Source organism: Syngnathus typhle, linkage group LG4 (genome assembly GCF_033458585.1).
Source record: "Syngnathus typhle isolate RoL2023-S1 ecotype Sweden linkage group LG4, RoL_Styp_1.0, whole genome shotgun sequence".
Lineage (NCBI taxonomy): Eukaryota > Metazoa > Chordata > Actinopteri > Syngnathiformes > Syngnathidae > Syngnathus > Syngnathus typhle.
Genome location: NC_083741.1, coordinates 9320766 through 9334867, shown reverse-complemented (window position 1 = coordinate 9334867; position 14102 = coordinate 9320766). Strand labels below are relative to the sequence as shown.

The window sequence follows — 14102 nt, the reverse complement described above, 5'->3', positions numbered from 1 at the left end:
CTTGTCGTCAGTCAGTCCTGTGTTATCAGCATGTATTTAAACGCCATTCTCCTGTCACTTATAAACCCGCGAAATAGCGATGTTGTAATAGGTGAAGCACGATGTGCCAAGGGATCAATGCATAGCGTAAATAAAAACGGGGCAGCGACAAGGTACATGTTACTTTCCAAACTCTATTGCTTCAGACTTGAGGGATCTGTGTGAAGGGCTCATGATGGTTTAGCAAAGGAGGGTGGGGTGTAGCCCGTTCAAATCTATGAAACAAAAAGCAAAATTCAACATCCAGTGTTTTACAGAAAGACACGCACACAATCGCTTCTCCATGAGAGCCCTCGGGAATAAGGTGGATACACTCAATCTAAAAGTGTTTGCTATTTCCCTCTCCCCATCTGTCACTCAACAGCAAAAACACATCTGGAGCGTGATTTTGAGCCTAAGTGTAGCGCAAAGTGCAGTTTTACTGTGCGCATGAGTTTCTTTTAGTATTTTGCTAGACAACTGCAGGTGTGAAGAGGGTGGTTGCGCCGTTGTGGGAAGGAATGCAATCAGCTCCTGGGCAATCGTAAGGGCCCCCCTCATTCCCTTTAAATTCACCGCCGAGTGAGCCGTGCAGCCAATGTGCCATGCGGATGCCGGAGATCAGCGCGCACAAAGTACATTTAAAAGGAACTACACTAAGATCTCCACCTTCCACCTGAAGCGGGCATTTGGACTTCCACCTTCTACTCCCCCCTCAGCATTAATTCATAACATTTCTGGTGTGTCAAAACTGGTCTTTTTTGCATGCACCCAGGCAATTTTATATTAGTCCTTTGACCAGTTTTGTCTGTATAGTTTTTATTCATAAATACAGGAGCTAAGACTGCAGGCATTTGCAAAAAAAGTGTTTTCAAGCTCAGAGGATTGCCATAATGAACTTTGCCACATATTTACAGGAAGTGAATATTGAACTTGTTCCACACATTTGCAACTCTAACAGTAGGCTTTTGCTTTCTTTCTGTAAGATTCCCATTAAAATTTCATTTTCCATAACACTAACAGCGCCAGTCACCTCGTGGGAACTGAATCCATGCCACCGGCAATAAAAATTAGGCATACGTACGTATGTACTACTTCATATTCAGTGATTGATTTTGGAGTGTGTATGTGGGATTTTTTGTCTATTCATCCCAAAGAACGTTCACTCATGTTTGGAGCTGAGTGAAGGCCTCTTTGTCCACCATCGATGTTTTAGTTAATCCCAAAGGTCTTTCAATGGGTTGAGGTCAAGGGTTCAAGTTGTTTCACACCCAGCAATGTTGGAGGCAAGATGAACACTAGAGCATAACTTCATAAATGCATAACATACAATTAGTTATTTGTTAAAAATGTTGTCAGCAATCTAATCCAAGTACCATTACAGTATATTAAAGTAATGTAACATGATTACTTTCAATGATGAGAATTCTCTGCCAAAATTCCTAATAAGAAATATCAGTGTTGTCTGGTATTTTCTCTAATGAATATTTAATTTAAAATGTAGCCAACAAGATATGTTTTTTTTATGTTAGGTGTGTAATAAATCTAGAAGCTACACTAATTATTATTACTATAGTAGTGTAGGAAGAACTATTGTGCAACATGCAAAGCCTATATCCACAGCTGGCAGACATGAATACTACATAGTAGTTTTATTTCCTTTTTCTGCGTCATATACAAATCTAACATACTATATACTGGGTATATATATTTTTGAAAGAGTGACCTTGTTAGCAACTCTTGGTGCTTGATGTGTACTTCTGAAGTTTAAAATGAGCAAATATATATCATCACATTCTTTAAAATTGCAGTGTGAAAACCATTTTTTTCTAAATGTACCATTGTACTGTAGTGTAGCAGAATAATTTCCTCGTATTTTAACTCGTAGAACAGTGCGTTTGTCTTCTCTTTAATTTACTTGGGGTTCATAAATGCCTGGATTTCAATTGTCCTATTTTCCTAAAAGAAAGTTTTCCCCAACAGGATTAGACCGTCTAAGGAGGTCGTTATGTCCCTTGGGTTATGCCGTTGGGAGCATGAATCAACAGTGACGCTGTTTATTTGAGCTTTAGGTCACTTGACTCGGTTTAACGCTAATCCTGCTGATGATGCCTTAACGCACACACTCACACTCCTGGATACATAAATATACACCAAGGCTCTGGATGGGGGGGAGGAAATAAGGCAAAAAGTTCCCACTTATCTGGAGAACGATGACAACCAGCTGTTGCAGTCTTGGATTTGTGTTTGTAAAGGCGGATGCTGGGCCACATTGTTTTCTTTACTGATTTTTGCCTACCCTTCAGGTTGTCCAGTTTTCCCAATGCATTTTATTTGATTTGTAGATTTTTAGAGTATTTAATTGCATATGGATTATATTGTGGGCAAACGTCACAAGCTGTCCTTTGCTAAGGATGCTCTGAATCAGAGCGGTGCTGTATGTGGAGTTTCAGCAAAACATTGCTCATGTCTCTGGAGGACAAGAGATAATTGGAAAGAAATGAGTGCTGTCACAGTGCTGCTGCAGACTGAATCATGACTTGTTCAGTTTATGATGTGGTTGAGCTTCATAAAGACTCTGATGGGCTCTTGCTCTTGTTTAAAAATATAAAATCAAAATCTGACCCACCTGCGTTAAACTTGTACTTGACTTAAAAACCAAAAGATGATAGTAAGAATATGCATGTTTCAATCTGCACGCATTATTTGTTAACACTAATTTCGTGCTTTATTAGCCTGATCGCTAGATTAATCAAAATTTTAGAACACTGACATAATCTCAGTATGATGAGTTGTTCTTCTATACCACGGCAAACTACTACATTAATATCGCATAAAAACATCTCTGACCATGTCAATAAAACTGACTATTTAAATTACAGAACATGTTACATGGGAAATGTGTGCTCACCAATTTCATTGCATTTCATAATTTGTACATATTCATTATTGGTGAATTGAAAGATTTTTCCTAAATTCCAGATCACGCAGTGAGATCGTTCACATCTTATAGCTCACTTTGTCTGATTTAAATAAACAGCGGCAATGCATGAAACGGGCTTTCAGCAGGGAAAATAAGCATTATTGCAGAAATACAATTGTCTATTTTTGTTGCAGACTTGTAACAGGCTTTTTGTTGGCGTGAGCTCTAAATGTTTATCTTTAGACTGACTTTCTGAAGTGACATTGATTAAATTTCTACTCCAAAACACATCACAACTCATACATGTTTATGCCTCATAATTGTATATTCGAAGCCCTCCTAATCCAAAACACCGTTTTGGTTTTGTAAAATAGATACATCTACCAGAACTGCCAAAGCCAAATTATTTTATCCTGTGACAGATATGGAGAATCACAATGACTCACCTGAACCTTGGGTCTTGGACTGTAATCTATGAGTGGGTGTCATGTAGATTAATAGTGATCGTATTGTGGTGTGTTGTCCTCTGCCGTGAGTGTTAAATGGTGTGAAGATGACAAGCAGTGTAAATCTACCGCACGCCCCTCAAGTGTATTTTCCCATTTGGCATGCAGTGTGCGACTCTGCAGTAATTAATGACAAGCGGCTAAACGGTATGATGTGATCATACATTGTAATGAGAAGAAGACGTTGGTGTGCCACAATGCGTGACAATCATCCCAGCACAGAAAAGGATGGAGGATATAGAGGTGACCCTCAGGTCACATTGGCCAGGAGAGGACTGTTCGTTTGCATACCTCAATGATTTATTGTGGATTGGTTTTACGATTGTTGTATATGCAATTGACAAAAGTAATATGGAATCTATTAACTGTACAAACGTGTTTTATTGTAACAAGCTAAGAGGACCTCTTTTTTTTTTATTTATTTATTTAATTTGTTCATTCATTAATTCACCCATTGTTCGTTTATTCATTTATTTAGGAAGCTGCTATGTTTACCTACTGAAACTTAATGAAAATGAATCGGTGAATAAGTCCACTTTGTAGCAGGGCAGTAGAAGCAGAAATTGCAAATGATCATCAAAAACAACACAGAAAATTAGACAATAAACCCGTTGAAATATTTTGTTTTCCAACCTTGAAAAAACAAAGCATACACAATTAGGCTTATTAGTGACTTAAAAGGAAGGTTGAGGAAAAAACTGCATGCTTTTATTATGAAAGTGATGAGTAAAAACTGAAGCCTAGCCGAACAGTTTTGGCAAGAGGTTTATCAGTGAGTTTTCTTCAATAAATGATACCAAAAGAGACAAGCATTTTGGATTTTTTTTCTCTCAATTGGCATAATCGCTCTTGCAGGCTTTTTGATTCATAGCAGCCATCTGGGGAGGATCAAAATATCTTATTACTTTTATTACTCGAGCTCAATCTCTTGATACAGTCTAGCACAAGTACTTCTTGGTAGACTGACTCGTATTTAGTTTCTCCACAAATATCTGAATTGAAATATACAAATGTGAAATATGATCTATTTTAATTCTAAAACACTATTCCTACATGTAGCATATGTTGTCATCCCACCGGTCATAGACAATATTTGTAAAAGAAAATCACAACTTTAAGAGAATCACCAGGAATGTAAAATATCAATGATAGGGTGTCAGATGAAAGGACCGTCCAGACTCTTTGTCCCTCTGAGTCATACCGGTCAAATATTAGTAGCTGGTCCTTTTTATGGCGCAGGAGTTACTCATTTTTATCCAGACACATTTTTTATGTGTTTGTCCTCTAAAATAGGTTCTTGCCTAATTGTATACGGACATTAAGCATTGAAGATGGAGATATTAGAAGGTCTCTGTGGCTCTTGTGTCTCACTGTCCTTAACCTTGTAATCACACCATCCGGAAATTGTGGCCATCAAGCTGATGTATTATTAACCAAAATCATCTGCTGAAAAGGGTACTCACAGCAGGGTTGCATTACCAGAGGTTACACAAAAACCCTCATCCGTGCAGTCTGTACCAAGTTATTATATAATATATATTTTCTGACTTTAGATCATGTATTTTTTCTGCTGAAAGATAATCCAAAACTCATTCCAGGTAAAAGAGAGTCAAGCACGCTGTACCTCTCAAAATTGTTCCAGTGAACATCATGCAAACCAAAACTCTTTGGAAACTTAACTCTTAAATTGGACATCAATCAAATGTCGGGACAGGCTCCAACTCACCTGCACCTTAGGAAATCGATGGATGGATGCCTCCAAGAGTGTTGAGATGATTTTTGCTCCTATATGACTGCCCCAATGCATAAATCAAAACCCATAATGAAGTAGCCGTTTCTTTTCCTGTTTGTTAAATTTCTTTTCATCAGCTCTTCTCACCTTCGACTAAAACCAGTAGGCTTTATTTTTTACCAATCAGATTTCCGAATGTCTAAGGGCGGTTCGGTCCCTGTATCACCGATGCCAGAGTTTGGTCCGCATTTCCGGCAGTAAGTCGGATTCGTTCCCAGTGAGGGTTGGACTCCGCCAAGGCTGCCCTTTGTCACCGATTCTGTTCATAATTTTTATGGACAGAATTTCTAGGCGCAGCCGAGGCGTTGAGGGTGTCCGGTTTGGGGACTTCAGCATCGCGTCTCTGCTTTTTGCAGACGACGTGGTGCTGTTGGCTTCTTCAGGCCGCGATATCCAGCTCTCACTGGAGCGGTTCGCAGCCGAGTGTGAAGCGGTCGGGATGAGGGTCAGCACCTCCAAATCCGAGTCCATGGTCCTCGATCGGAAAAGGGTGGAATGCCCTCTCCGGATCGGGGATGAGATCCTGCCCCAAGTGGCTGGGGAGAGGGAAGTCTGGGAGTCCCTCCTGAAGCTGCTGCCCCCGCGACCCGACCCCGGATAAGCGGAAGTGGATGGATGGATGGATGGATGGATGGATGGATGGATGGATGGATGGATGGATGGATGGATGGATGGATGGATGGATGGATGGATGGATGGATGGATGGATGGATGGATGGATGGATGGATTTCCGAATGTGCTTTTGTGAAAAGCACTTCTCTTGTATCCATGCTTCACCCACTTACTTCCTCCACCAGCTTGCTCTCTTTCTCTTCTTGTGTGCACTCAACAACTTTACGTCCATTAATATTTGCAGGTACAATTGTTTGCCGCTGTTTTACTTTCACAGTAGAAAGTTGTCGCTTTATACACTCATACCTCAGTTGCACTTTGGCTATAACAACTCTGTCCACTGTCAGTTTAAAAACTCATTCTGCTACACTTGACTTGTAATTTGAAATACTTGAATTCCAGCCACATTTCTGTCCAAGCGATTTATATCCATTGGGCTGTCAGCTTGGAAATAAAAACAAAAGCCTTTTGCCCTGTGTTACGACAAGCTAAGGGAGCGATTGGAATGAAAGTAAAAAGCTCAACTGATCATTGTTAAGAAACACTAGTAGTTTTCTGCATGCGTGCGTGTGTGTGTGCGTATGTGTGTCCGCGTTGATAACTGCCTGATGCTTCTCTTCGAGTACAAATTAAGAATTTCACTGGGTCACAAATCTACACCTTTCAAACCTTCTCTACCCAGCCATTTGGTAGGAAAAGATTTGAGAAGTACTAATTAGCAGGGTGGACGACAGAAATGAATTGATGAATGTAACACCAAATGTATAACATTAATTATAACAATCTCCTGGTGCTATGTAAATGCCTCTCATGAAGTTTTTGAAGAGGTTCGCGAAGCTGCAATTCTGCACATTTTCTTTGCCGCCAATCAGTCAGTCGCATGAATACAACTTTTCTTCACTTTGGTGTTCAGTCCCGATTGTGGCAGGAGCATGATAGAAGAGACAAATAGCAGATGACATGATGCTTGACATTTTCCCTTCCTCTGTTTTCCCTTGTTCCTGCTGTGTCTTGCAGATCACATTCTTCATGTTGTTGTCAGCAGTTTGCGTGATGCTCAACCTGGCAGGCTCCATCCTCTCCTGCCAGAATGCTCAAATGGTCAACTCGCTGGAAGAATGTCAGCTGGTAAGACCACATGAGGCCGCTCCAGGGCCTACTCTCCAACTTCCATCCATTCATCCATCTTCTATTTGAGGGTGAGAGCTGAAGTACGCTCTGAACTGCTCACCAGTCAGACAAGACAGAACGGTTGACGTAGAACAAAGACTAATATTTACAGAAAAAAATCACACCTACCCAATTTTGCGTCTAAAATGAACCTGACACGCATGTTTTGTATTAACATGGTGTATAAATTCCACAATGATGGCACTTGACAGGCCCACGCCTTAATTTTTGTGCTGGAGAAAAGGCATGTCCTCCATGATCGATAATTTGGCAGTCGTCGTTGCGCCGGTGGACCGTGGCTGTTTTCTATTACATGTAACCTGACAGTTTGGTTGCAGTAAGGAGACTAGAATTTAGACCAGCAAAAAGGAGGTCTAAGTTGTGGTGCAGATGGTGTAAGCCGATTTTAAAGGATTTGATCAAGGCACATACAGATTCTGTGCTCTATGGATGTGTGTGGTTGTTTTCCATTTATAAATGTGACAACAACATGCTTAAATCCATCTGAATTATGGTTTAAATCGATTTAAATTTAAAGAATTTAAAGGGAATGAGGGGAGTTGTTTCCATTGCATTGCAAACAAATCAGCTGCTTTCCCTCCCACAACAACGCAAGCACCCTCTTTGCAACCTGCATCTGTCTGCAAAAATACAACAACAAAAAAGACAATTCTACCCGTACTCACTGTTAGCCTGCGCTTTGTGCTAGACTTGCGCTTGGAATCACAATAAGGCCCGAGTCCCTGAAAAAAAAAATTATTACTCTTGACAAAAGGACCCAGGTAGAGAGAGGTAGAAAGGTTACAGTGCTAATCTATTGCCAAAATAATCTTCAACAGAATACACACCATTTTATGTGATGGATTCCCCTATAGTATATTCTCCGAGCCACACTAACAGTACCAGTGCTATCAAGGCTGCTTTTGCTTATGCTATTTCAACAGGATGAATGGTTCCCATTGGTAAGATGTGAAATTAATTTGAGGAGCAATGTTGTGTCCCATCTGTTGTCAGGGTATGGTATATATTGAAATAAAAACGTAATGGACTATTGTTCATAATTAAGACAACACAAAGGTTAAAGTCAGGAAAAATAAAATCCCCTTTCCCCAAACTAATTAACCCATCCTTTTTGGGTTCATGTCCTGCTCTTTCTCAATCTGGGACACATTGCAGAGGTGTGCTCGACTTTTAAATGCCTCCCTGAGTAGCTCCTGGTATTTCATTTTTCGCTGTCTCATTTGTTACACACACATATCCCTTTGCAATTGCCCTTTCGATGTAAAACAGCAGTACGATTTTTCTACTATTCGTAAGACTAAGCACAACGCCCCACCCTCTGCCATAATATTTGTAGACCACCATGGCTGATATGGGCATATTGCTAAATTGTCATTTTCTCCTCCTTTTATCCTAGCTCAAGTTTGACAGCGATGGAGTGTGTGTTTGCTGTGAGTTACAGCAACAGAGTTCAAGCTGCAACAACCTCGGAGAAACGCTGAAACTTAACCCACTGAGGGACTGCAATACCATACGTTTACGGCTCAAGGTGTGTGTGTGTGTGTGTGTGTTCAGGGTTCCAACGATGGATAGTTTACATCCATGTAAAGTGGTTTACCAATAGAAATCAACATGCTTTCAACGAACAGATGTATTTGCTCAATGCAAACCTCTTCAATGTTTATTTGTGCACTAGCAGAACATGGATGTTTTTGGGTTCTTGCTGTACGCACATAATGGACATGGTTGTCACAACATTGCATGACAAGATTTGGTAGATGATTAGTCCTTTAAGTACTGGAATGGTCTCCAATCTCACAAAATAATTTTCTTTGGAAAGATATCAAGTCCGTTAAAGGGGAAATCAAGGCAAAAATGTCATTATAAGTTACACATGCCCCCCCCCCCCACACACACACACACACACTAGTCTAAACACGACCTTCTGATGAATATTGCGTGAAATGAGTTAAGCAGCAAAATTCACCCACAAAATGGCTGCCCCCCCTAAGAAAGGTGGATTTTGCCTGTTTGATTCATATTCCACAAACAAATCGTGAATTAAAACATTGTTTTTCGACTAGCTGGGCTGCAGAGAAGATATTCTTAGCCAGGGTTGACTTTCTCTGTAATGACAGAACTGTTGTTGTGCAACACATTCCACATGGGAACATGTGTGTACTGTTTCCAGTCGCAGATTAATTAGGGAGGAAGTGAAGAATGGCAGCAGCATTTTTCTTTCCCCCAAGTGACAAACCTCTTAGCATGTAGGACATAACTTGTCTGGCTTGGCTGCAAGCGCATGATCTCGGAAGATTATTTCGACTGTTGAGCCGGCAAGAATGATATACAACATTTGCCAGTGTGCCTTTATTGTATAATAGCCTTTTTTTATTTTATAACCCTGATTGATTATAAAACATTGATAACCAAATAAAAGACTCCTAAGGATGAAGCATGCTTTTGAAAAGGGGAAAGATGAAGTGCATTTATCATAGAGAATATTCCTCATTCAAAGAGGTATGGGAATTAGGGCAATAAACCTTTATTAGGAGTCAAAGTAGTCCGAGCTGTTGAGTTATGTCAAACCAGAAGTTGTCATGATCTGCTCCCCCTGAGTCTTCACCATTCCACACGACGGTTATGTTTCTGATACTAATGATATCACAAGAGCCGGTTCCCCTTTGCAGAGCTTAGTGGGTCTAATGGGTGCATAGAACAATGACAGCTTTAAAACCAGGACTGGGGCTGTAATTCATCATTGAGCTGGAGCATTGCAATAACTTGTGTGTTAAAGAGAAGATTTTTGACCTTGTGAAAATCTCTTCCTTGATTGTCTTACGATAGGACATCTCTGGGTGGTAATTATGTCCGGAACACGTTTGTTTTGTATGTTGTCATTATGGACAGCATACGCACGGACAACATTATAGCATGCATGCCAGATCGGAGCGCTCAGAGCCATGGACGTGCTGAGAAAGGTGATCGCTATTGCAATCGTTATGAATATTTTACAATTATTATGGTTTACTGACCTTGAAGGTGTTACACAAAACAGGCTCACACCCATGCATAGGTTCCACTTTCCCCCTTAGGTGGGAAAAGACATTGCTCTGGGAGGAACTGAAAACTTACATTAGTGAAGTGTTTGTTCCAATGTTTTTTTTTACTTCTATTTTTTTTTTTTCATACTCGATTATTGTATCAGTCTTCTCAAGGCAAATTCTATTCTTTGAGCCAATGTCAATGCAGGTGTTTTTTTCTGCAGTGCCCACCAGGAAATTCATTCATATAATAGTTATTAAAGGTTCAAGGTCTATGTATTTTAAGCTTCAGAGTCCTGCTTAGTGTCTTAGCGGTTGGGCGCATTTCCCATTGGCTAGACTATGATGGCAATTATTCATGAGTTTAGTCCTCCAATATAATAGACTATACTATTACATTTGACCCTGTACTGTCATTGTAGTCGAGTTTTGAGGTAAAAGTTCATGGAGGTCCTTGTGAGAACTATATAATGCTCATACTTTCAATTTTCAGCAATTGTTTCTCTAACTCACTCTTTTGGCATTCAAAATGTATTTTGTCATAATATTTAAACAAACTTTTTGCATTGCTAATGGCCAACCACTCTGTAATAACTGCACACCTTATGTATTGTTGTTGCATTGACTGTTCTTTATAGCTTTGCAGATACAGGGAACGCTTCCTGTGCTAATTTGACATCCGTACTTTATCTTCTTCCTTTTCAATCATCTCATCATTTCCTCTTTCTGTTCCCTCTCACAGGAGCTGCTGTTCAGCGTATGCGCCCTTAACGTCATCTCCACTATTGTTTGTGCCCTCGCGACAGCCATGTGCTGCATGCAAATTGTCTCTACTGATGTGCTGCAGATGGTGAGTGTGGACAATTGCGATGGGAGGTGGGGTTTTTTTGTTTTGTTTTTGTTTCATTTTTCGTTATGCTGTCAGCGGCAAAATGATCGCTATCGTCTTTGAATTGACTTACACAATGTGATTCCCATAGTCTGCCCCAAGCCTGCAAGAGATAAATAAGTTTTTGCCATAGGACAGCTGCCGCATGGACCAGTGTCCTGTCCTCATGCAGTAGAATGAAAATGTGCATAGAATGTTTAAACCTCTCGTCATTTGTTCTACGCAGTTGCATTATTCTCAGGATAAACCTTTCCTGTCGTTTTATGTGGAGCAATAAAACGATTAGCAACTGCTTAATATCCCTCGCCATGAGGGAAATTAACATGACCACGTTCATTTCCACACCAAAAATGGTTATTTAATTTGACTGCACAGATATAAGACAGGTACAAAATTATATTCTGTGCAGAAAAACAAATGGTACTGCAAGGCAATCCTGGGAAAAGCATAAATGCAGACTGTTTGCGGAATTTTTTAAAAATCTTCTATTTATTCTATTTTTTATTTTATTTATTTATTTTTTCACTGATCGGTTGGCACTTTTTAAATTTCGTTGTACGTGTGTGACAATGACAATAAAGAAACAATTCATCTATCTATCTATCTATCTATCTATCTATCTATCTATCTATCTATCTATCTATCTATCTATCTATCTATCTATCTATCTATCTATCTATCTATCTATCTATCTATCTATCTATCTATCTATCTATCTATCTATCTATCTATCTATCTATCTATCTATCTATCTATCTATCTATCTATCTATCTATCTTATCTAATTGACCTCTTGGAAAAGTCCATATTTGCCGTTTTCCCATCCGCACTTCAAATGTTGCAGTAAAAAACAATCGTGTTGAAATCATACTGCAGCTTGGCAGCGCTTCATCACTAAAACAACAGCTAAATAAACTTTAATAACTGAGGGAGATGCTGTGGGGACTTATGGTTTGAAATAACAAATAGGGCCTTCTTTAACGACACCGGGTCTCTTTTGTTGTGTTTCAGTTTATGCCGCACCGAACAAGAGAGCTAAATGCTGATTGTATGACTCCCCATGGAACCATCCTCCACCAAACGCTGGACTTTGATGAGTTTATTCCTCCCATTCCCCCACCGCCTTACTACCCCCCTGAGTACACATGCACTCCATCAATGGATGGACAAAGGTGAGAAACAAAAGAGCTCATTAGTATCCCATTATTTTTATTGCTTATAAGGTGCTTCACAAAATGCAGTATGGTATACGGCAGGCGTCGGGAACCTATCGCTCGTGAGCCAAATGTGGCTCTTTTGGTGACGTTATTAAAAAGAATACAATAGTACACTCAAAAAATCGTTAGTCTTAATTAAAATACATGCATTTAATTGTATCTAGCCTGTCGTTTTTTTTTTAAATGGTATGGCTCTCACGGGAAATTATTTGTAAAAAATGGGCATGTATGGCTCTGTCCGCCAAAAAGGTTCCCGATCACTGCTATACGTTATGACGGTAGCGGCTGCTGCTCATTCAAGGAGGGGAAGTTTAATTTTTCTCCCAGCTTCTGTTGTAAATGTGTTTTTTGATTTATATGAATATTCTTTCAAGAAAATGGCCCTGTCAAAAACATTCATGCTCTATGTGCGGATGTACAACTTAGTCCACTTGAGTTTATTTGGGCATGGTATATAATATTTATACTTGACTGCCATTGTTATATTTCACTCTTATAGACATGGGAGTAGTAAATACAGTTTTTGCAACACTTGAAGAAGTAGTTTTTTCAGAAATTAACCATAGTCATGGGTTCATCAAATGAAAAGGCAAAATATATTCAAAAACAAAGCGGAACAGACTTAAGAAAAAAGAGGCAAATACTTTGTGAAGAAATAAGAGTCATCGTGCTTTTCAGATATGATTTTAATACATTATGTGCTATTGATTGCGGTATGTAAAACGTTGCTCATTCTGATTGGCTGTTAGCGACCAAAATGTCTGTCTGCTCTGTCAGATAATATGACATTATGTTCTATACAGAGGCCTGCATCTGGACTTCCCCCATTCTCCCTTTAGTGCCATTTATGGGGTGCCCATCAACAGCCCCGGGACACTATACCCAACTGACCTGCCCCCACCATATGAGTCTGTGGTGGGGCAGACTCCTGCAAGCCAGGTGAGAACAGTCACTACCTCCCCAAAAGGCTTTCTGCTTGGCCGGTTGAGTGCAGTGCCAATCCGATGTTTGTTCCCTGGCCATTTTTCAAGTACCGTATTTTTCGGACTATAAATCGCGTTTTCTTTTTTTTCATAGGTAATACAGTAAAAAAAATGTTTGTGCTATACCATAGAAAATACCAAAGGCAGTTGGTTTGTAAATCTTAAAATGTATGGAATTGTAGACAGACTAAACCATTCAGTACACTTTTTGACGACAGTTTACTCTTTAGTCTTATTCTGAGGCAAGTCAAGCTCAACATTCTGTGCTGTTAATTTGGAACATTTTCAGGAACTCTCCCTAGAAAGCAACACTTTCCCTGAATTCATTTTATACAGCTAAAAATCCAAGTGTAAACACTGTGCTTTATTTTCTTTTTGTGCCTCATTCCAATTTCCAGATTTTCATGTGATCAACTCTGAAATTCAATGTTGATTAACTGCGCTCAAATCTAAATATAAAATTGATTAAAAAAAAACCCAAAATAGAATAGCTAAATGCAAATAATAGCAGATTCCGGCAAATAGCAGCAGTTTCCAATTCACATACTGATTAAAATGTGAAAAGAATAACAATTTGAGAGAACAAGAAGCATGTCTGTTACCATCTTGCGTGTTCATTAGAAGCTTGTTATTCCATTATCCTTGAGATGAAAAAAAACATCATGACGCGATGGTGGTCTTACAGTGCCCCCTACTGTTTTTGTTTGCTATTGAAGACCACATCCAAGACCCAAGGTTCTTTCTGACCTGATCTTAAACACGTCCAAAAAGTCACATTGGAAAATGATCACACTAAAACAGTTAGCAAAACTAAAAACAAAGTTATTCTGCTAATAATTTCCTCCTGACAGGTCACCACCAGTATCGAACAACAAGCGACTGAATCCAGTTTATGTGACAGACATACAACAGCAGGACTCAGCACTCAAGGTAACACTTTAATTAAA

At 39.5% G+C, this 14102-nt stretch overlaps 1 protein-coding gene across 1 annotated transcript in view; it reads left to right on the top strand.

The window, feature by feature from the left end:
* fam189a1 (family with sequence similarity 189 member A1) overlaps nucleotides 1-14102 on the top strand; it is a 128763-nt gene that overhangs the window by 110968 nt on the left and 3693 nt on the right. Inside the window, exons 3-8 of the mRNA XM_061276663.1 lie at nucleotides 6870-6980; nucleotides 8440-8571; nucleotides 10809-10916; nucleotides 11967-12127; nucleotides 12976-13111; nucleotides 14007-14085. Of these exons, the coding sequence (XP_061132647.1) occupies nucleotides 6870-6980; nucleotides 8440-8571; nucleotides 10809-10916; nucleotides 11967-12127; nucleotides 12976-13111; nucleotides 14007-14085 (727 nt within the window). The remainder of the gene's footprint in view (nucleotides 1-6869; nucleotides 6981-8439; nucleotides 8572-10808; nucleotides 10917-11966; nucleotides 12128-12975; nucleotides 13112-14006; nucleotides 14086-14102) is intronic.